This window comes from Gymnoscopelus braueri (genome assembly GCF_963280865.1).
Source record: "Gymnoscopelus braueri genome assembly, chromosome: 9".
In the NCBI taxonomy this organism is placed as follows: Eukaryota; Metazoa; Chordata; class Actinopteri; order Myctophiformes; family Myctophidae; genus Gymnoscopelus; species Gymnoscopelus braueri.
In genome coordinates, this window is record NC_137610.1 from 34,685,709 (window position 1) to 34,707,570 (window position 21,862).

General features: G+C 41.2%; 1 protein-coding gene across 2 annotated transcripts; it reads right to left on the bottom strand.

Annotated features, from left to right (window-relative positions):
- Positions 1-5,167: 5,167 nt before the first annotated feature.
- On the bottom strand, positions 5,168-19,614 carry LOC308091416 (putative oxidoreductase YjmC). 2 transcript variants are annotated; one of them, XM_080437031.1, is made up of 12 exons: positions 19,500-19,575; positions 14,161-14,391; positions 13,557-13,705; positions 12,712-12,900; positions 9,984-10,045; positions 9,401-9,454; positions 8,851-8,953; positions 8,236-8,367; positions 7,789-7,907; positions 7,204-7,299; positions 5,635-5,745; positions 5,168-5,400 (listed from the first exon to the last, which is right to left on the bottom strand). In XM_080437031.1, the coding sequence occupies exons 2-12, from the start codon at positions 14,178-14,180 to the stop codon at positions 5,341-5,343; spliced, it is 1,095 nt and encodes a 364-aa protein (XP_080293157.1). In that variant the 5' UTR covers positions 14,181-14,391; positions 19,500-19,575; the 3' UTR covers positions 5,168-5,340. The 2 variants fall into 2 exon arrangements, with proteins under 2 accessions (XP_080293157.1, XP_080293158.1); XM_080437032.1 differs by lacking the exon at positions 14,161-14,391 and having other exon boundaries at positions 19,500-19,614.
- Between the last annotated feature and the right edge of the window lie 2,248 nt (positions 19,615-21,862).

The following is a 21,862-nucleotide window of genomic DNA, read 5'->3' on the forward strand; positions in this document are numbered from 1 at the left end:
CACCAGTCCATCTCTACTGTCACCCCCCTCCCCTCGTCTAGTGTTTCAACAGGGAACCCCATCTGCTCCCCAACATGAGAAGGTCACAGAAGGTCACTGGCCACCACTGATCCCTGGCCATTGATCCCATTCAATAGTTTAATGATGACCAGAGTTAATTAATTAACTTGTTTGGCTGGCCCGGGTTAATTGGCAGTGGACTGATTTAAAGGGCATTGATTAATTAGGGTTTTGGACATGGCTTCTTTTCTGCTGGTAATTGGGGGCCGAGGGGGAACGGATGGGGCCCCCAGACAAATAACAGATGAGAAGCAGAGTCGAGGAGTGGCTTTGTAAAGCGGTGCTGCCTGTCTCCCGTCAGACTCAGTACAGTATGTTTATAACCAGCATATTGTTCTAATAGACAGCAGAGCAGGGATTGGCCTGATAGACAGTATGCCATTATGGAACAGGACTGTACCACCATGGTGTTAATGTCATGTATGACAGTGGTTCTCATGATTTTGGGGGGGTCCCCAGATGACAGTGAAGTGACAATTTAAGGACTGTAGCTGATCTACAAGCTCACAACGCCTCCCAACGTGAGGCGTTGAGAGCTTGTAGATTGGCTATTTTCACAATATTTATCTGTGGAACCGAGTCAAACTAAATGTAATGCCCCAGTTCAAATATGATTATTTGGGGGGGGGGGGGGGTCCCCAGTTCAAATATGATTATTTGGTTCCCCAGTTCAAATATGATTATTTTGGGGGGTCTACTGATGCATGAGGTCAGTGGGACGTCTGCCTCGTCAAAACACAAATGATTATTAGCTACAATTAAGGCTAATTTCCATTCTGTTGAAGGGAACTTATTTTTTTTTGTTTTACTTAAATTTTTATCCCACGATTTTGTATCCCCATTTTTTACACCCAGTGCCAATTGTCTATCTATGTAATCCTGGGCACTACCTTCCCTCTGCCAATATAGGGAGGCCAGGGCCGAGCTCATGCCTCCTTCAATGCATGAGAGCCAACTGACCTTCTTGTCACCTGAAAGGGGAGAGTTTCCCTGGTTGGACGTAGCACGTGGAAGGAACACGTTATTCCAACCAGTTACTTTCCCCTCCATCAGGTGCGTTTCTACATGTTAGTCCTGTTAAATTACTTTAACAGTCAGAGCATTAACATAGCATAGGATGACTTGTTGGCTCTGTATAAACTTTCCAAAAAAGTAAATAAAACCCACCCAGACTTGCAGGCAAAAACGCATTGTCCACATCCACAACTTTAATTATACTTTGCAGATTTACTGATCCAAAACGTTGAACATAGATAGTACAAAACAGCTCTAGCATTGTCTGTTGCTGGTTTGTCCACAGGTGTGTCAACCTGGCTTACTTATGCCCTGGAGAGGCGTGCTGGCCATTGGTGCCCACAAATAATAATCCAATAAACCAATAAAGTATCAAAACTAAAAATAATAATTATCAAACAAACAAAACAATGAATTGGCTTCTAGACTCCAGTGTCCAAATACAAATCTTAGCGTTTTAGCAGGCCTGCTAGTGCTTCCTACTGTTCACAGTTCACACAGTGAGACACACACTATGGTGCGACGCGGTGAGGCGGTATTATTTTGTGATAATCTATACGTGAGTTGTTCCTGACAGCTTAAAAGCAAGGCATTGTGGAGATGCCGGGGATTGACCCCGGGGCCTTATACATGCAAAGCATGCGCTCTACCGCTTCGCCAGGCTTTCTACCATGAAGAAAACCTTCGTTCTGAATAAACAAGTGTGATCCGGTCGAGAGTCCACTTTCCGTATCCGGTCATTTGCAAGCGCGCACCCACTCTAGCTAGACCCAGACCAGATCAAGAATGTGCAAAGTGACTTGATCCCAGCAATGGATCCCTGTCTTATTCGCTTTCAATCCGTTCCAAAAGTAAGGTAATGTAGGCTACATACATTGGTTGATGTTCAGCTCCGCATGCTGACTGCAGCGGTCAACAGTTCAGTTATGTAGCTATACATTACACACCAGTACACCCACAAAACAACACCAGATAGAAGAGCCTTCATGTGTGTGTGTGTGTGTGTGTGTGTGTGTGTGTGTGTGTGTGTGTGTGTGTGTGTGTGTGTGTGTGTGTGTGTGTGTGTGTGTGTGTGTGTGTGTGTGTGTGTGTGTGTGTGTGTATGTGGCGCTTCCATTCTAACAGTGTAACAAACTAGCCTACCACTGTGTAGACAAACTCACACTCATACATTCACACATACAGTAGGCCATGTATTTACATACTTATATGCTGACCAATGACCATAGACTGACTCACTGACAGCCGGACGAACAGACAGACAGACAGACAACTGTATTGACAGACAGACAGATGGGTAGATACAAAGAAAATGTATGCTATTGTCTGTTTTACTAACTGTTTTAGAAAAAGGTGCTATACAAATAAAGATGATAACAAAAATAACTTTTATATCGTCTATCCCCATTTTTTGGGGGGGGGATAGATAGATTGATAGATTTGTAAAGACCAACCCTTCTCAGTGAAACAATAGAAAACATCTGTTAGATTGGGATTATATTAATCCCAGACAACCCGTGCTCTCTGAACCAGGAGGACCCTCAAACACACACACATGGGCATCAAGCCAATGCCTGGACAGATTAACCCCCCATACACACGCACACACACACACACACACACACACACACACACACACACACACACACACACACGACCCCAGCTACTGCAAGTGCTTCGAGTTGGCCCCTTAATCCATAGAGTCAGTCATCATCACACACACTCACTTGGCCCCTCGCTCTTGGCCCTAATACCCACCTATACCCATTCACACCCAGACCACCAGATACCACAACTAACGCTGGTTCAGTCCAGACCCCCTCCCTACCCCTGGTGGGATTTAAAAACCCATTGATTTGTTGATTTTCTATCTTTTGTGTGTGGTCGCTGGAGTGCTAACGACACATCCAGGGATCCCCGGCCCAGCGCCAGAACTTCTGGCAAGTGAGATTAGGGGGCATCTGTCACTGCCTCTGTCCCCTTGGACATTTCTACTATGTCACTGTACAGTTCCTGAGTTTGATTTGATTAGATTAGATTAGATTAGATGTCTTTATTATCCACAAGGGAAAATCGTTTTGCTCGGGTCAATGCATACATTCAAGACAAGACAATATATAAATATACACCACAATTAAAACACCCAGCAAAGTAGGCTACTTCAATTCTATAAAAGGTAAAATTCTAAATTTAAAAGGGTCTTTAAAAGAAAGCAATGTCCTCTCCACACTTGTGGAACGCCCATAATGTGTTGGTGTATGATTTCATGTGTGTGTGCATGTATGTAAGTCCATGGAAGCTACACACAGTCCAGCTCATCCATGGCGCCTGCCTTTTTGCGTGTGTGCGTGTGTGTGTGTGTGTGTGTGTGTGTGTGTGTGTAAAAAGTAAAAAGTGGGGGTGGGGGGGGGGGGGGGGGTTGTTTATTAAGGAGCCTAATGGCAGAGGGGATGAAACTGGCACTGCCCTTTGCCTTCTTGAATAGAGAGGCACCATATCTCCTACCCGAGGGCAGCACCTGGAACAGCAACAGGTTATGAGTTGGGTTCTGTTTGTCCTTGTCTCGTTCTCTCTCTGAGTTTGTCCTTGTCATGTCTTTATCAAGTTCCTGTGCCTCTCTCTCAATTGGTCCACATATCTTCCAGTAGACTACACTGCACATATTATAATTGTATTTTTGGTCTCGACTTTTTTCATACATTTACACAGGCAGGTTGTCGCTATGTACATCCATATATTCTATACGGCTACCGTCTCTATGCTATTGTACTGTTACTGAGTGTCTGAGGTTTATTTTTGGAGCTTGGTTTGTACATTTATTACTTTATTCTTGTATTGACTTATGTCTTCAACATTTATTGCCACTGTAAGGCAAGGCAGGTTTATCATATAGCACATTCAATACACAGTGGCAATTCAAAAGGCATGACAATAATTCTAAAGATAGAACGGACATTTTAAAGCATAGAATTACAGAAATAATAAATGAGATTTAATTTTTTTTAACAGGTTTCAAATAGAAAGCATAAACGTTTCCAGCCTGCCCTGTTTTTAAAAGTAGGCTAGTCATAGTTAGGGCAAGCCTTAGATCGTAGTTTGTTCCAACTATGTGTGACATAATAACTAGGCTAAATGTTGCCTCACCACGTCAGAGCATTTTGACCCTAAATGATAATTGATCTGATGTGTTCAGTTTTCTTTCTTAGTTCTAGCAAGAATTTGATTATTTGAAAAATGTCCATCCAGACCACCAAATCTTGTCTTCAAGAGGTTAGATATTAATCTGAATGTGATTCTGATTCTAGACATGAGCTGTAGTTGTGATTTTATTTGGGGGGGAGACCCGAGAGAAGACCATTACAATAGTCTAACCTATTGGAGACAAGATTTTCTGGTCTCCAGTGTGGTTGTACATGACAAGTAATCAAATTCTTGCTATATTATTTTTAAGAATAAAGCTGTGCCTTCTCTGTCTTAAAAAAATGAAATAATGTATTCTCAATAGTGTTACTGTAATCTCATATCGCCATCTACTGGTGAAAGTGCATTACTGTTTTTGTGTGTGTGTGTGTGTGTGTGTGTGTGTGTGTGTGTGTGTGTGTGTGTGTGTGTGTGTGTGTGTGTGTGTGTGCGTGCGTGCGTGCGTGCGTGCGTGCGTGCGTGCGTGCGTGCGTGCGTGCGTGCGTGCGTGCGTGCGTGCGTGCGTGCGTGCGTGCGTGCGTGCGTGCGTGCGAGAGAGATAATTTTCGATAATTTTCTCTATTAAAAAAAACACATTCTATGTGTGAAGGCACTGTTTTGTGATGTGAATTTAATACTAGTTAAGAAAACAAGACTCCTTCAACATTTAGAGGAAGACAAAAACAATGGGAACGGTCATTCAACTATCACAAAAACACGACTACATATAAGTAAATATAATTTATTAGAGATAAAACAATAAGCTTTTGTCTTTCATAGTACAATACAATGATCTTCGCATTGTATTGCTTAGATTAGAACATAACGTACAATTAAAATCCATAAAAATGCGAATCTTGGCTTTGATTTCACATTTTTGTTAATTCAAAACACTAAATGTTATGTGTCAGACAATAGTGACTGCCAGTATGTCTGTAACTGTGGTTAGTGAGTAGCCATAATCACTGTGGCCCAGTAACTTTCCTGAATTTGGCCAACAGACTGCTCAGAATGCAGGTTCTGCTTCCAGATCATGGTGCTGAACCTTGAAGGCAGGCTGTCTGATTGCTTGGTTGGTTGGTCCAGCTAGATGACTTTATCACATGGAAGGAGCTGGGTGACACCGATTCTTTTGGCGCAGTTGTTCTAACGGAAAGACAAAGGAAAATGTTCAGTTAGTGCCGTTTGCGAAACATAAACATAAACAGTGACGTTTTTTAACTCCCATTGTAGACTCTCCACTCCATGCCAACTGCTTCCTGGCTCATTCTCTGCACTTTTGACAGTTCATTTGATGCATGTTTCCATTTACATTCTTAAAATACAAGTGGTTTACATTCAGAGTCAGACTAACAATCTGGTCCTATAGCTTTTCTTTACCATGAAGTTGACTACGCTGAGGTGATAGGGAATCCCTCCCATCTCCTCACACTTCTCCATGTTCTTTCTCTCTGGGTCGCCGGCAGCTAACACAGGAGAACCAGGGTCAGCCTGACAGACAGACAGACAGACAGACAGACAGGTAGAGGGACAGACATGGTCACATCAACAAAGAGGGATTCTTTGGTTTTATGATTATATATAAAGCAAGGGTCTTACAGGCCAAAGACCGCTTAGCTGAGAGAGAGTGAAGCAGGGACCCCCACTACATATATTGTATAAAATAGTTTGACAACACTGTCATCAGTGATGTGTAAATTAATGCTTTGTTTGTTCACACATGATCTTTCCTATTAATATGTTGGATTCGTGTTAATGTGTACTTTCAGACATTTAACTAATTAAACCAATCAGATAGAACCCAATGTATTGTTGCTGACTTGGTTCAATCCACTCTTCTGGAGGTCGCTAAAGGTGTACTACAGGGCTAGAATTGAGGACATTTACTCATAGGTTTATATAGACTACCATATCTTCTTGGCAGCAAGGTGCATATCTGATACAGTGCTATACATCTGCCCCTTCATTGAAAGGAGCTTAATGTGCTCTTCGGACAGCTTTTAATTCGATCCAGCATTCACTATTGGAACTTAAACTTTCCTTAAATGTAGCAAAGGAGAGATTGATTAAAACATTTGAAATTGAGAGAGTGCCCTTCTAGAAATACCTTGGAATATGTATTGATGAAAAGTCATCTTTCAAATTGCAGGGTTAAAGTGGTTAATGTAAAAATAAAAAAATGAAGTCCCTATCACACAAAGATTTGGCGGCCCCCCCTGAAGCAGTAAGGACCCCCTAGGGGTCCCGGACCCCCTGTTGAAGACCCCTGCTCTACAGGCATGCTGCCCCCACCACCTTGAAACAGATCACAGCACTGGCTCCTGTATATTTATGAAACAAATCTAAACACTCTACACTCTAGTTACCTGACATCTCTAATTACATGGCGTTCTATTCGATGCCAGACAAGATCTCAGGATTGGTTGGTTCTTGAGGTCCCTTGACTAAAGACAGAGCTGGGCAAACTGTATTTAGTTGTTGTGCTCCTTGGAGAAACCTTCAAATTGGATGCCTAACACATATTATATTTTGAAGTTAAGGCCTGTTTATGTTTTAAATAATGTTACCAAAATCATTATCAGTTATGTTAAATGTACTATGTTTTGTCGGATCTTTTGACAGATTAGATTAGTATTATTATTATTTATTACATTATTTGACTGATGATGAATATCATTATGATTATTTAATATGATTATTTGTACTGTATATGATGGTCTCAATGGGGTTTTCCTGGTTAAATAAATCCTACACCTGCCTTTCTTACAATACATGGGCTCACAATTCAACCACAGTCGTCTACAGTTGGTCACTGAGCTGCTCCACTAGAGCAGTTGGAATTGAGAAGACTTTGTCAAGGGCACGTTGAAGATGTATCCCGGTCTGTGGATTAGATCACACAACCAGTCTACAGACTGAAATAAGAGAGTCATGTGCCTAGCTACTCACAGGGTCCAGCTGTCTGTGGATGGAGAGCAGGTCTGTCATCCTGTCATTGAAGCCCGGAGCAAAGTTCTCTGGGTTGATGGCCACAAAACACTGACCCTAAAACACGAAGGACAGAGAGATGTTAGGCTACATCACAGTTCTGGGGTGAACATTTGGCAAAAATACCTCACAACATGTAGCAACATGACACATTGCGACCTTATAGGAGGGGGTGTAGAATGGAGCCCTTGGTAATCCAGTCAACTAATAACTAATAAGTACAGTATAGGGTTCATGTGGTTAACCACACACACAATAACCGACAGCTCCACCGACAATGTAAATACAGTAGGTTAGTCTGTGAACATTGGAAACTTGCAATTAATCAGAACACTTTTGATAAATCTATTATCAAATGTAAATTATATGATAATAGATAATAGATTATCTTTGCATCTTATGGTATTTGTCTATTTATTGTACCTTGTATCAATTCATGTGATGAAAGTGATAACATTAAAATTAATTACAATATTAAAATACCTGTCCTTTAAAAAAAGTTCAGTATTGTAGGCTACATTGTTCCATTATAAGTAAAGACCCTACCAGGTTGGCGACTTTGTTGGTGACCTTCCAGGTGCGAATATGTCGACTATAGTCAGCTCCAGCAAGAATACCGCAGAACACCTCCACCATCATCCCCAAACCATAACCCTTGTAACCACCTACAGACAGACAGACAGACAGACAGTCATTATGTGTTTAATGCTTTCCTATACTGTATGAAAGCTGAGAGGGAGACAGTGGACAGACAGACATTCTGAAAACTGAGATGGAGACTGTGTAGGAGAGTCAGACAGTAGGGAGGCTGAGAGGGAAACAGTGTAGGAGAGACAGACAGTAGGAAAGCTGAGAGGGAGACAGTGTAGGAGAGACAGACAGGAGACAGACAAGTGTCTGGGAGAATATGGTGGTATGATTTGACCCCAGACCAGCACGGGTGCTGCATTTGGGGCTCTTCACTGACAGAATGTATGATTCGTTTTTTCAAACCTGTGTCTTCAGTGCCCCCAATGGGAACCAGTCCTCCACCGCTCAACACCTTACTGGGATCAGTCACCGTCTGGCCCTGGGCGTCACACCCCCAACCCTCTGGGATGTCATCACCACGACGGTGATGGAGCTCTACCTACACACGCATCTGAATTGTAAATGTTGTATTTTGCTATTTTTGTATTTATTGTGCATCATACAAATTGCACAAATGTATTTATTATAACAAAAAAAAAATCTGTTTTTCTTGATACCAACAAAGAAAAACAGATTGCTTAATAGGACTGGTTGTTAAAGATCCTTAAAGATTCAGCACAACAATTATAAGCAAGGAACATTCCAACTAGATACCAGAAACCTTGTATCTCCATATTTCAACTTTTTATGTTTTGGGTTTTTTTCTTCTTCAAATGAATGCCCTGGCCTAGTTCATCATACAATCGTGTTTACACAAGAGAGAAAATAGCCGATCTTGTGCTTGTAGATCTGCTATTTAATAATAAAGGAGTTTTGGACATACAGTACAAGGTTTCCAGCCGACAACAACAAAATGAAAGCCTTTATTTCTGGCTCTGAGGCAGCCATGTTAGCTACTAAAACTGCCATTTTACTAACCTACCTTTCCCAGAGCGACTGCAGAAGTTGCCATGTCCAGCACAAAACTGTCTCCATCTTTGGCGGGTGCTGCCACGCTGATAGGGTTGGTTCCCAGGGTGCACTGAGAGGACAGGACACGTGTGTTTGCAAAGGGGGGTTTAACAAATAAGATATGCTCAAGGGTATAAGGCCAGAGTTTGTGTGTGTATGAGTGTGAGTGTGAGTGTGAGTGTGAGTGTGAGTGAGTGTGAGTGTGAGTGTGAGTGTGAGTGTGAGTGTGAGTGTGAGTGTGTGTGTGTGTGTGCGCTCGTGCGTGCGTGCGCTCGTGACTCGTGTGTGTCGCAAGCGTGGTTGTATATTCACAGACTCCATTCACATGAGTCCATGTGTTGTTTGTAGAAGAAATATCCATATTATCATAACTAGGACTTTTATTTGGCGTTGTATAAAGTCCCAAGACACTGCCTCTCTACTATCTCTCCTCTAAATAAACAAAAACAAATAAGTGACAATGAAAGACATTAAAACACATTCCAGTAAGACCAATGACAGTAAATTGTAATCTCACCTCTTTAGCCCGTGTTGGAACCACCAGTGGAGAGGTGTTGGTGTAAGACATCCCCTGTCATGGACACAACACTGGTAAACTAATATTTGTACCACTAAGAGTAAGTTATTAATGTTAGATTTACACCTAAATCTATCCACCTAGAGTGTAGAGTACAGGTATTCATCTCACCATTTTGCTGTTGAGTATAATACCAATTGTAATACTCAGAATTATCACTAGAGGGAGGCTAAAGTCAGCAAAGGGGTTCATGAGATTTTAACCCTGTTAGTATGTGTAGACCAGTATAGGACATTTAACAGAAGATACTTTAGCCCCCTTTGTCAAAAAATGTAAAGGTATTTTAAAATATTTGGTGGCTGCTTATTTTGTTATTTTTGTGTTTTTGCGTATCTTGTCTCTGAAAGTTTAAATTACTTAATTTAAGACCGTTTTTGCTCCATCCCTTTGATTTTACCCCTTTGCCCCAATGTAGCCTATATACCTGACGCTGTTGTAGAGCATTCCTACCATTCCAGTTAAATGGTATATTAATGAAACCAGTATCATACTAAACCAATAGAAGAGAAACAGTTCCACTTACAATCATGTTCTCTTTCAGGGCCTGCATGGAGTAGTATCCAGCAATACCATAATGATTGGAACCTACAGAGAGAGTTAAATTAGTAAATAGATGAATAATAAGTGACAATAAATACAGATATATGTATTTAGCTATTTATAAGAAACTTTTTTCTCGGACAGAGACTTGGTGGCTTATTAGTATGATGATGTATTTGTAAGAAATAAAATACAGTCTAATAGTTTCATGTTGGTGAATATGATTTTTAGCTGCCACTCTGCAGCTAGTATCGGTCTGTCTGTCCAAAATGTGCAAACCGAGAGCTGGTTATAGTTTATCACAGATTACGTGCTTGTTCTTTTGATAGCCCTTTCGTTCCATTTGTTTTAATTGTTGATGTTTTACACAAGGGGTGAAATTATTAATTTGCCAACAAAATAATTTTAGTAATCAAATTGAATTAGTGATGTATCATGTAAATGAACTATTTTAGGTGTGAAAAAAGCTGATCACAAAATGATTACAAATGTTTGAAAGTTTTTGCCTATAATTACTGTGCCAGGTTGTCTGTGGCCTTTATAGCAGGACGGCGCCTGCCTATTTGGGGACATGTATGTCAGGAACGATGCAAGTCATTCCATTTATACTGCTTCTTCTTCCTTCTGCTAATTCCTTTCAGGTCGCCACAGCGGATCTCCAGATCATGTTTCCATTTGGTTACGTTTTCTACGTCTTCCTCTGTGACCCGTGCCACCAGCATGTCGTCTCTCACCGCATTCATAAACCTGCTCTTTGGCCTTCCTCTTCTCTTACATGGCAGCTCCATCTTCAGCATCCTTCTCCCAATGTATCCCTCATCCATCCTTTTCACATGTCCAAACTATCTCAACCTCACCCATTTGAGACCGAACGGTCGGACAGACGTTGTCCAGGTTATGCCCGGGACAAAATTCCAAGGGTACAGACCATAGGGTACCATGGTGATCAATTCGTCTAATGAGGGAGAGCATCTGCTTCCCTAATTGGCCAAACCAACCCATCGGCTTCATGGATTGGCCAAGCTGTGTGTGATGTTTGTGCTGCTGTACCATAAGTGGTATATGTACAATACTTAACAGAGCAGATTTTGTAACATTTCGCAATGTTGTTATGGACAGTCAATCTTAAAGAATGTCCAAAGAGATTCTACCATTCTTCTGTAACAGTGGGACATCATGTGTACTCCTTTGAAGGACACAGGAGAAGTGATCAGATTGATGTGCACGTCTTCAACACAGTGTCTTTGCGATGGATGAAGATTCCCACAGTGATGCCTGGAGGAGAAGAATGTCTCCCCCCGTTTTGCTTTTGGTACACAGCTGTGCTGATAGAACATATCATATACATCTGGGGGGGAAAAGTGAATTTTGAGTTATTACGGCTTCGCGGCTGGGGTACATTCAGTGAGGACAACCCGAACATGCTTTTTGCATTTGATGTTGACGCCCACAGATGGTTCAAGCCCAAGGTTTCCGGGACTGTTCCAGAGCCGAGGAGGTGCCACTCAGCCAGTGTCTTGGGGAAGGTCATGTATATCTATGGGGGACCAGATCAGACTGGATACATTTATGACATGCACAAGTTGGACACCACCACAATGGTCTGGTATTTAATTAACACCATAGGCACTCCACTGCCTGTTTCACAACACTCAGCCACCATCATTGGGACAAAGATGTTTGTAATTGGGGACTACGACTACAACCTCAGTGTGTTTGACACAAACACCAACTGCTGGCTGAGGACGCCTTCTCCACAGCTTCATCCTGTCAGACTCTGTTCTCAATCCGCCTTTGCCTACAATGGAGAACTCTACATATTTGGTTGCAACAATAATCTAGAACTGATCTTCAATGATCTGTGGAAATTCAATCCAAAGACGTTTTCCTGGAAAAAGGTTGAGCCGAAGGGGAATGGACCATTTAGGATGACTAATACGTGCTGTTGCATGGTGGGAGATCGTATCATCCTCTATGGAGGATACAGCACTTGTTATGATGGACAGCACCTGTCCATCTTAGACTTAAGTCCTAGCCTGAAGACGTTATGCAAGTTAGCAGTTATCCAGTACGGCCTGGAGCAGTCTGGACTACCACACAACATCAGGTGGGAACTGGCAGCAAAGGTTACGGTCCGACAGAATGAGGAAGACAGACAGACAGGCAGGTAGATACCAAATGGACCCTAACAGGTCCATTTCACTGGATGAAGAGTGTCAGTTACAGTAACTAGGACGGTAGAGATTTAACCAATTCAGTGTATTAACAAGAGCATGTATAGGTTATTTTTTCCATTTCCTGACAAGTAACACTTTTTGGACATACAAGGTTTCCGCCCAACAGTTACGATGTGGGATATGATGCTTTGTTATTTCATATTACTGTCCTTTTATGGTCTAAATCAGTGGTCCCCAAACTAGCTCGAGACCCGAAAGAAAAATATGATGTCCCAAACTTATGAAAATAGCCGAAGTACAAGCTCACAACGCCTCACAATTTGATGTGTTGTTTCTTTGTCTTTCGAAAGATTTGATTTTTTTTTTCATTAATGAAAACGTGTGATTTCTTTATGTTTTGAAAATATTTTGAAATAATAAAAACAAATGTAGGAAACGGAAAAGGGGATTTTTACTCACGACCCATAAAACTGGGTCCCCAACCTATTTTAGACAGCGATAAACCACAAAAGGTTCATGCTAAGAGTTACTGACCATGTGCAACCACCCAGCCGATGCCCACCTCCTTAGCCTTATTGATGGCCAGGTCCATGCAGAAGTTCCCAACCACTGGTCCCAGCAGGTTCCTGCCATCCACGAGCGCCGTGGCAACCGTCTCCTTCTCAATCACCGGCTCCCCCTCCTTCTCACAGATCTGCGTCTCGATGTCTTTCACATACATGTCTACAACAACACACAGTACTGTCGTTACAATTCCGAGCATGCAGGCTGCTATAAAACTGTACAGCGGATGTTTTTATTATGTGAACTGTCAGAGTTTTTATATTGTCAAAACAAGACATTTCCCTATACCCTTTTCCCTCCCACTTGAAACTTTGGCTCCCTCTCACTTCACCATAATAGGCATATAATAATAGGCATATCTTGAAAAGGATTGACTCTACAAAAATCTACAAATGTAGATTTTACAAAAAAGAAAAGAAAGAAGAAAATGGATAAAGGAAAAAAAGAAGAGACACTGTTTGTTCTTTTAATTATTATTATCAAACAAACACATGCTTCTCCATGACTCCAAAAGTGCCTTCCAACGAGTAGCTGCTGTGTAATTCTTTCAAAACAACCCAGCGTGAATCCTGTGTATTTTTGGATGCGTAAAGTACAGGTTGACCAATGACCAATAAGGGAAATTGCATGGTATTGTGTGTGCGTGCACTCCTGTTTAGTCCATGAGTGGAGTGTTTGTCTTTTGAAGACGCTCTTGGATAAGTCTCCCCCTAAATTGTAAATTGACCTGACAGAAAGTTCCTGTCAGCTATGGTCAACATGAGTCAAGGTCAACCTGTGCGGGCGTGCGTGCGTGCATGCGTGCGTGCCCTAACCCATCCTGTTGAGTCCATGGCTGTAGTGTCCTCTAATATCTCCCTCTACGAGAACCTCTGCCAATGCGCAGGCGTGTTGAGGCTTGGTTCCCACGGCAACCATACACTTCTCGATGAAGCTCAGCACATCACCTTTAGGGATCAGACACCTGGGCACACAAAATACACACACAAGGACAAAATATTTACTTTTTTAATGTTTTTTTTTAAATTTACATTTAACTAACACCCACAAATTTCTTGATGAATGTCATTTTACATCATGTTTACAGAAGTGATACAAAAATATTCTTAACTACACTGGAGTGGCTTGAGTGAAAACTTGACGTAACTGCACTTGAACAAAGCACTAAACCTCTGCCGGATTCATTTTCCCTACCTTTCTCTCACTCCATCTACTCTTGCTCTCCCCAAATATTATTTTCTGTCTCCACAGCAAAACAGATAAAACACCAGAATGCACATATTTACAAGAGTACAACATTATCATAAGGTCTACATGTGACAGTTTGAGTGGAGAAGAGATGCTGAGTGTCAAAAACTCCACATCACCACACAAAGATGAAGATGACATACATTTTGAAAATAATTAAGTTAAAGTTACCGTAACTTAATTCCATTCATTGTTCAATATTTCGACACGTCTTCAAGGCTTTAATTCTCTATTTCCTCCTGACGTTCCCTGATCCATCTCTCACTCCAGCCTGTTCGAGACTCTATGTCAAAGCGTTTGCCCAGATCGATAAAGCCAACAGAAGCTGGTCTGGTAAAATTGGAGTGTTGACTGTTGACCCTACATTACTATCTTGTTTAGATAAGATAGCCTTATTGATTCCTGGGAAGAGCAAGGGATGGCTAGAGATGAAAACACACATTTAAAAAAATATAAAAATAAAGAAATGATAGGATGAATACACTGAGATGAAACCACTAAATAAAAAGATACAGAACATATGAGTGCAGAAAGTTGGTAAGACTTATACGGTATGCACAGTATACAGTTCAGCCAGAGACGTTACTGTGTAATGTTATTCAATTATGTTACCGTGCAACGTTAGTCAATGATATTAATCTGTTACGTTACCCTGTGCTGTGAAGTTAGTCAATGATGTTACTGTATGACATTAGTTAGTGACATCACTGTGTGCTATTAGTCAGTGATGATGTTACTGTGTGATGTTAGCCAACAATGTTACCATGTAATGTAAGTTAATCACTTTACTGTGTGACATCAGTAAACATCCATGCTCTTTTCTCAAGTAGCCTATAAATAAGAGACGTCAAACTAACGCAAATTAATTATTCATTAGTACTGTTAAGTAATTAATTAATTAATTAATAATGACTATAGTTGACTGCACATTTATATATATAATATGTAAATTACAGTTACTCACTTTTAGGAGAGGAAGAGAGCAAAGGAGATCCAGGGTGGAGAGGAGAGAGTAGTGAAGAGAGAGAAAAGGAGATGAGAAGGATGCTAGTAAGAGAGGCTGAGGAGTGAGATAGAGAGAAGAAAGAGGTGGGGAAGGTGTTCCTCGGACTTCCCCATCCCATAAACATGATCAGCTTTATTGTCACATCACAGGTTTAAACAGGGGGGTGAAATTATTTTTCGTACAAACTCCATTCATAGGTATGTATGTACTGTACATAATAATGTACATTATCTGTACATAATAACAATGTACATTATCTGTACATTATACCATTAAACATCATATACAGTTGATAATGGTTATTATGGTTATCTAATGAGGTTACATGAAACTAGAGCCATAAGTCACAACTCCCTGCACTACAGAACAGTTTAAAAGAACAGGACAATAAAATCCTCTATTGCTTTTTTCATTTTAGAATGATATAAAATGAATTCTATGTCTAAACACTATAGTGAGAACAGTAGGCTAACTATGTTTTTTGTTTTTACAAGCATCACTTTGAATTTTATCAAACGTAATGGAAGTACACAAAAGATTCCTACTTTTGATTATTTTGACATTTTAGGCTTTTACTTGATGTTCTCTTATAGAGAGACTTCAAACCAAGTCCAACTGTAGTACTACTACTACTAGTAGGCTAGTTCAGATCCTAGATTAGCAACACAATCAGGTGTAATTAGGGGTTAAAGGATCAGAGACAGTGAGTGGACACATAACATTCAGATGATACAAGAAAGATCTTGGAAGGCGGAAGTGACAGAACCAGAATACAGAGTTGAGGACTGGAGTGGATGGTTTTGTGTCTTGATGATGTTTGGATGATACGTGCTGTCTTTACTTTTTTTATTTATTTTTATTTTAATTTTTATCCCGCGATTTTTGTAACCCATTTTTTTTCACCCGGTGCCAATTTCCTAAGTGATCCTGGGCACTACACCAGCCCTACACCAGTATTACACCTGTCACCCCACAGTAGGGAGGCCAGGGCCGAGCTCATGCTTCCTTCAGGCATGAGAGCCAACTGACCTTCTTGTCACCTGACAGGGGGGAGTTTCCCTGGTTGGACGTAGCGCGTGGAAGGAACACGTTATTCCAACCAGTTCCCTTCCCCTCCATCAGGCGCCCCGGCTGTCATGGGGGAGGCGGTATAGTGACCAGGATTACTACATGTTTTTGTGAGGGTATTAACTACCCTAGGAGACACGGGGAGAACATGCAAACTCCACACAGAGTAGGCCCTTTCGCCAACCCCACCTAGGGTATGGGCGCTGATGACGCGGAGGAGAAGACACGCCCCCAGTGCCCACAGCGTCCCCGGCAGGAATCGAACCCAGGACCTTCTAGCTGTGAGGCGACAGCGCTACCGACTGCGCCACCGTGTCCCTTCTGTCTTTACTTTTTCAACACAAAACTCAAACCTGCAGTATTCACAAAACATATTTTACACATAAACGTCTACGAGTCGTAAAGTTTTATCTACATTTCTAGATTTACATTAAGCATTCCTGTCTCCGTCTCTGTGTCAGCAACATAACATAACTTCTGAACTTTGCTCTCTCTACTAGTCCAAACTTCTATAGGCCCCTTATTAACATGAACACACAGTTGAGTTAACCCATTAAGACCTGAGCCCGATTCTACATATGCCTTCTAAATCAGTAGTTCTCAAACTTTTTCATGCCAAGGACCCTCAAAATGAAATGTATTTGGCCATGGACCCCCCATCTGAAAATGTTTTGTGCCAGGGGCATCTAAATTATTAAAACATTTTAAACTCTTTTTTTCTAAGATGTTCAAAAATAACAGATGTACAAGCTTGCAGTGACACGCTGTGACTAAATCCAAAGAGTTTTCAGAAAAACTTATGTTGCTACATATACAATATATAGCTAAAATATAAAATGACATGGTCAGTAATGGGTTAAAAGTGTGGTCTATCGTCAACTGTGTCTGTGTTGTATTATGATATATCTAGTTGCCTTGCACAATGTACAGTATGATGTACTGACACTGTGCAAAGTCAGCAATGCACAGCAGGTATACGGATGCAAATTTTAAGGAATTCCATTAATTATCAAACGATCATAGATTAATTGATAATCGAAGACTTTCCTGAGAACCTGAATTTCACTCTGAATAAATGTAAAGTAAAGGTTTAAAATAAAAAGCTAAATACAGCTTATGATTATCATACAAAATAAAAAAAGGAAATATACGCTACTTTAGCTCTGCAGCAATCAAACCATCAACCCAAAATCAGAATGTTCCTGTCAGTAATATGTTTCCATGTTTGTTTTGGCTCAGAAACATAAAAAGAAAAATGTGCTTGTTTTGCTTTGTCCAACCGGAATCGGTGGAACGGCCGCAAAGGGTCTGTGGATTACCTTTTTCGCCACATCGTATCCAAAAACTAATGGTAGTTTCCAAACTGTACAGATGTTTGAGGATGTTCCGGAACCCTAACTTTCTGGTCCGGCACGAAACAACCGCTTAAATCGCTTATTTAGTCAGCCTATGGCCAAGTATTCCCTTTCAACCCGAAAAAAACCCCTACGTCAGGTGCCAGTACTGCTCCCGGTTCGGCTACAATGGGAAAACATGGCCACAGGCTGACTAAATAAGAGATTTAAGCGGTTGTTTCGTGCCTGACCAAAAAGTTAGGGTTCCGGAACATCCTCAAACATCTGTAAAGTTTGGAAACTATCATTAGATTTTGGATACGATGTGGCGAAAAAGGTTATCCACGGACCCTTTGCGGCCGTTCCACCGTTTCCGGTAGAGCTCGCAGTGGAACTCATCTCAGAGCTGTAGCGGAGTGAGAGGTTTGTAATGGGGCCTAGGGTGTTACCAATGATACTAATGAAGGCTCTGTTCCATTCTGATCACAGAGTCAAACAGAGGGTGCTGATATTGTGCATGTTGGCTCACTGGAAAGACTCTGCTACACCAGTGGGTCTCAAATTGGGGTCCAGGGGACCCTCATGGTTCCTTGCGGGAGTTCCAAATGGTCCCTTACGGGTGTGTAATTCTGAGAGCGCACAAATGGAACGAAATGGACCCGCAAGGGTCCATTTGGTTCCATTTGTACACTCTCAGAAGTTATGGGGGGTGCACTCTGAGTTACAAGGGTCCTTGAAATTAAAACATTTGAGAATCACTGTGCAACTCTAAATGGAACAGAGCCTTCATTAGTATCATTGGTAACACAGGATAAGGAAAAGGCCCCATTTCTTTCCAATGGCTGCTGTGTCCTGGCCCTGCAATACATGAACAACCTGCTGTCTGTATGACACTTGTTGGCTACCCATGCCTTGCGATGAGATACGTGCAGGGTCTGCTTTAGGTAGACAAGTTAGTCTGTCTCCAATCCTTAAATAACTCCCAACAGACTTTGTTGCTGTTTGTGTAAGCTAAGGATTCGACAAAGTAACAAAAAATGCTATCGTATAATTTGCAATGAAGGGCAGATGGTTCAAAAGACGGTCAGTAGTTGGCTATTATCCATCAGTATTACCCACATACCCAGCCACCACAATTAGTTTTTCCAGACTTCTCACCAGCAACATGTTTAATTTGCAACACATGCAAAAACAGAGGTCCCATAGACCTTTAACTTGTCTTTTAACCTACTTTATACAAGGTCAGAAGGTCATTTCTTTCTGCTTTTGTCTTCTTTGTCAGCAAGTGGGTGTTTTGTGTTCTTCCAAAAGCCATTGGCTGTTTCGTAAAACGTGACTGGCAGTAATGCCTGAACTGCAAAAAATGAATAATAAAACTAACAGATACAATACACACTTCATACATGGCTCCCTAAAAACAACAAAACAGTAGGCTGTTACATAAATGTTAAAGTTAATAGGCCTGATTTCTTTTCTCACACACAAGCCACATTTCGGGTTCAGACAGTTCATAAAACTTAGTTTAGTTAAAAATGTATATAAAAAGAGAGAGAGAGAGAGAGATGAAAAGTAGGCTACAGTATGAGGATGTGGAAATATATTTATAAATATAATATGCCAACATTAAACATGGTTAAATGTTGACCACTTAATTCTCCTACTTTTTGACCAAACTCATGATGTCGCAGTTTAGAGAAAAACTAATAATACAGCTTTGTCTTGAAATCACAGACATGTTGCAGAACAAGTATGATAGGGACATCCCTACTTAGTCTAACGTTGTACACCATCTCATAAAGAGTACTCTACACTCTACATGAAAAGTGCCTTGAGATAACTTTGATTGTGAGTTGCCACTACACAAATACCTTGACTTGCACAATTAAAACCGCCAAAATTACGCTGACAAAACATTTAATATTGCTGGGACAACTACAGAAAATTGCAGATGAACATTTCATGTCCAGGAATCCAACTTATAGACACTCCCACAGCAGTTTCCCTTAAATTCACAACAGAGATAATTGCCTGCACGCCCAGTGGTTATCATTCCAATGGCTGAAGTCACATACGGTAGTTAAGGACTTGAGTGGGTCGCTTACCTGCTCATGTTCACGACTTTTCTGTCTATTATTGTCAGGGATCCGTGTATCTCTGACGAGTCGACTCTTCACAAACTGGTTATTAGTGGAAATGAAATGTGTTGTCACCAACAGGTAGCCTATGCTGTAGTGAACTTGGAGCATCAGGTATGTCTCTGGGTGTGTTGAGGGGGAGGGGGAGGCCCGGAGGCTTCACAAATTCCGGATTGACAAGATCCAAGATCGCAAAACCTTGAGTGAGTTCCGTAACTGTTTAACATAACTGACAGACATGCCAGATGACAGACAATTCAGGCAGTGAATATACACGTTTTCAGAATTGTGTGTTTATGAACCGACTCAAATCATGACAAAATTGGGGGACGACACTGGGTTAACTGAAAATGTATTTATTTGAAACTAAAGGAAATGTATATGTGACAAAGGTGAAACGGGGGTTTCTTAAAACTTTTGTAAATGTTTTTATTGGTGCTTAATGTATAATTATTTGCTCATTTAACCACCATCTTATTATTTTTGTACAACCGTTTTGCACTGTATTGGGTTACAATTGTTTTCCCCCGGTCCCTTGGTTCACTCATTGAGAGACATTCAGTGGCAGAGAGGTGGTGACGAGGACCCGCCCAAGGCCACGGTCATGGCCAATGTCCCCAGACATTATGTCACCACGGACAAATGAAGGAAGAGAGAGGTGTGGCTTTGACAGGTATAAAAGAGGAGGCGGGACAGTTGAAAGGAGAAGCAGAGCCCAGAGAGAAGGAGGGTCAGATGGAGAGAGGAAGCAGAGGAGGAGGTTGTATGAGAGCCCCGGAATAAAGTGAGGGAACTTGAGCGAGTTACACCAGCCACCAAGCAGTTGGAAGCCGAGGTGTACCTATCTATGAGCCAAGAGGGAGGAACGATCGAACCGAAGGGGAGGAAGAGAGAGCGAGACCAGACCATAAACAGAGGACCATACGAACCGAGACCAGACCATAAAAGGAGCGCTGAGACGGAGAGTGGTGATAAACGTTGCATACGCAACCTACTCAGCGCCAGGTGTAAAAGCCTGGCCTGTCAGTAAGTACCGATCCATGCAACGTTCATCCTTGTATAACCACCAACTGTGAAAACGCGCATGTATTTTACCAATGCACAGTGAACTGGTCATAGTTTCTATCATTGCAGAAGGAGAGAAGAAGAAAAGACGACTGGCCTAAAAACCCTCTTTCTACCTACCCCCATATATGGACATGCAGCATTTCCCCCTGAAACGAAACGTGTTGAGTATCTCAAAGCACTTTATGGGCACAGCACTTTTCTTATGAAGTATTGTTGCACAGAAACCCCTGCTATTTGAAAACCTGTTGACCAAGCCCTGCGTAATTTGCACAACTTTATAATTCATTTTATAGTTGTGTAAATTGCTTTGTTGTGTTTTAGTTAGGTTTTATTAGTATAGTGTTATTTTGATTGTTTTTAAGGCACAGAAGCCACTGTATTAGGGACCAATAAATATACTTACCTTTTTGATACATTTTGCATCCGTGTCCAGTTTCTCAAGGGAATTTTCTAAAGTGTTGTGTTCTCAAAACCAAAGTATTGAAACTTACCAGTAACTCGAACCTGTGAAAGCCTGTAGAAGTAAAGTTGTATTTAAAGGGGACCCTCCTCTATAAAAAAGGTGGCGTAGTCGACAAACTAAACAATATTCAGACTGAAACTCACAATAATTACGCACCCAGCACTTTACTGTGCATTGATATTTTATTGTTGTGAGTTTGATATTGAATTATTTATTAAAGGACAAATAGAGTGTGCAATACCTCAAGATAATTGCAAGTCAAATGTGATACAAATACGGCCTTGTTCACATATACTTAAATATTAGAATGTGCTGTGTATAGTCAGTTGTATAGTGTAGTGCATGTATGGATGTGTGAAAATGTAGTGCATGTGGCATGTGCAGAAATAAGGTTAGAACTGAACCAAAAGCAAACTAAGTTCCCCCTGTAGGAGAAAGAGACAGTAACGTTTTGAACAGCCTGTTTAAATACTCCATAGGATGATTGGAGCAGGTGTGCCTCGTCCTCTAGGCACACGCCTGCAGGCTAGTCCCCTCCTCCACATGAACAGAGAACACCATGAGAATCACAGCAACACTACACACAAATATGATGGATCATCACAGAACAGTGATAGCTCACTTTTAACGACTTAAACAACAGCAGCATCCATATAGACAAGATGACATTATTATCCTGTTCATGAATGGGCTAATTATGTTTACTGTTTTCATCGCTTAGTTCCATTGTCCATCCTCTCCACCTGTCTCTCCCTATCTGTTATAAGAGAAATAATGGACACGCACACACGCACCCACA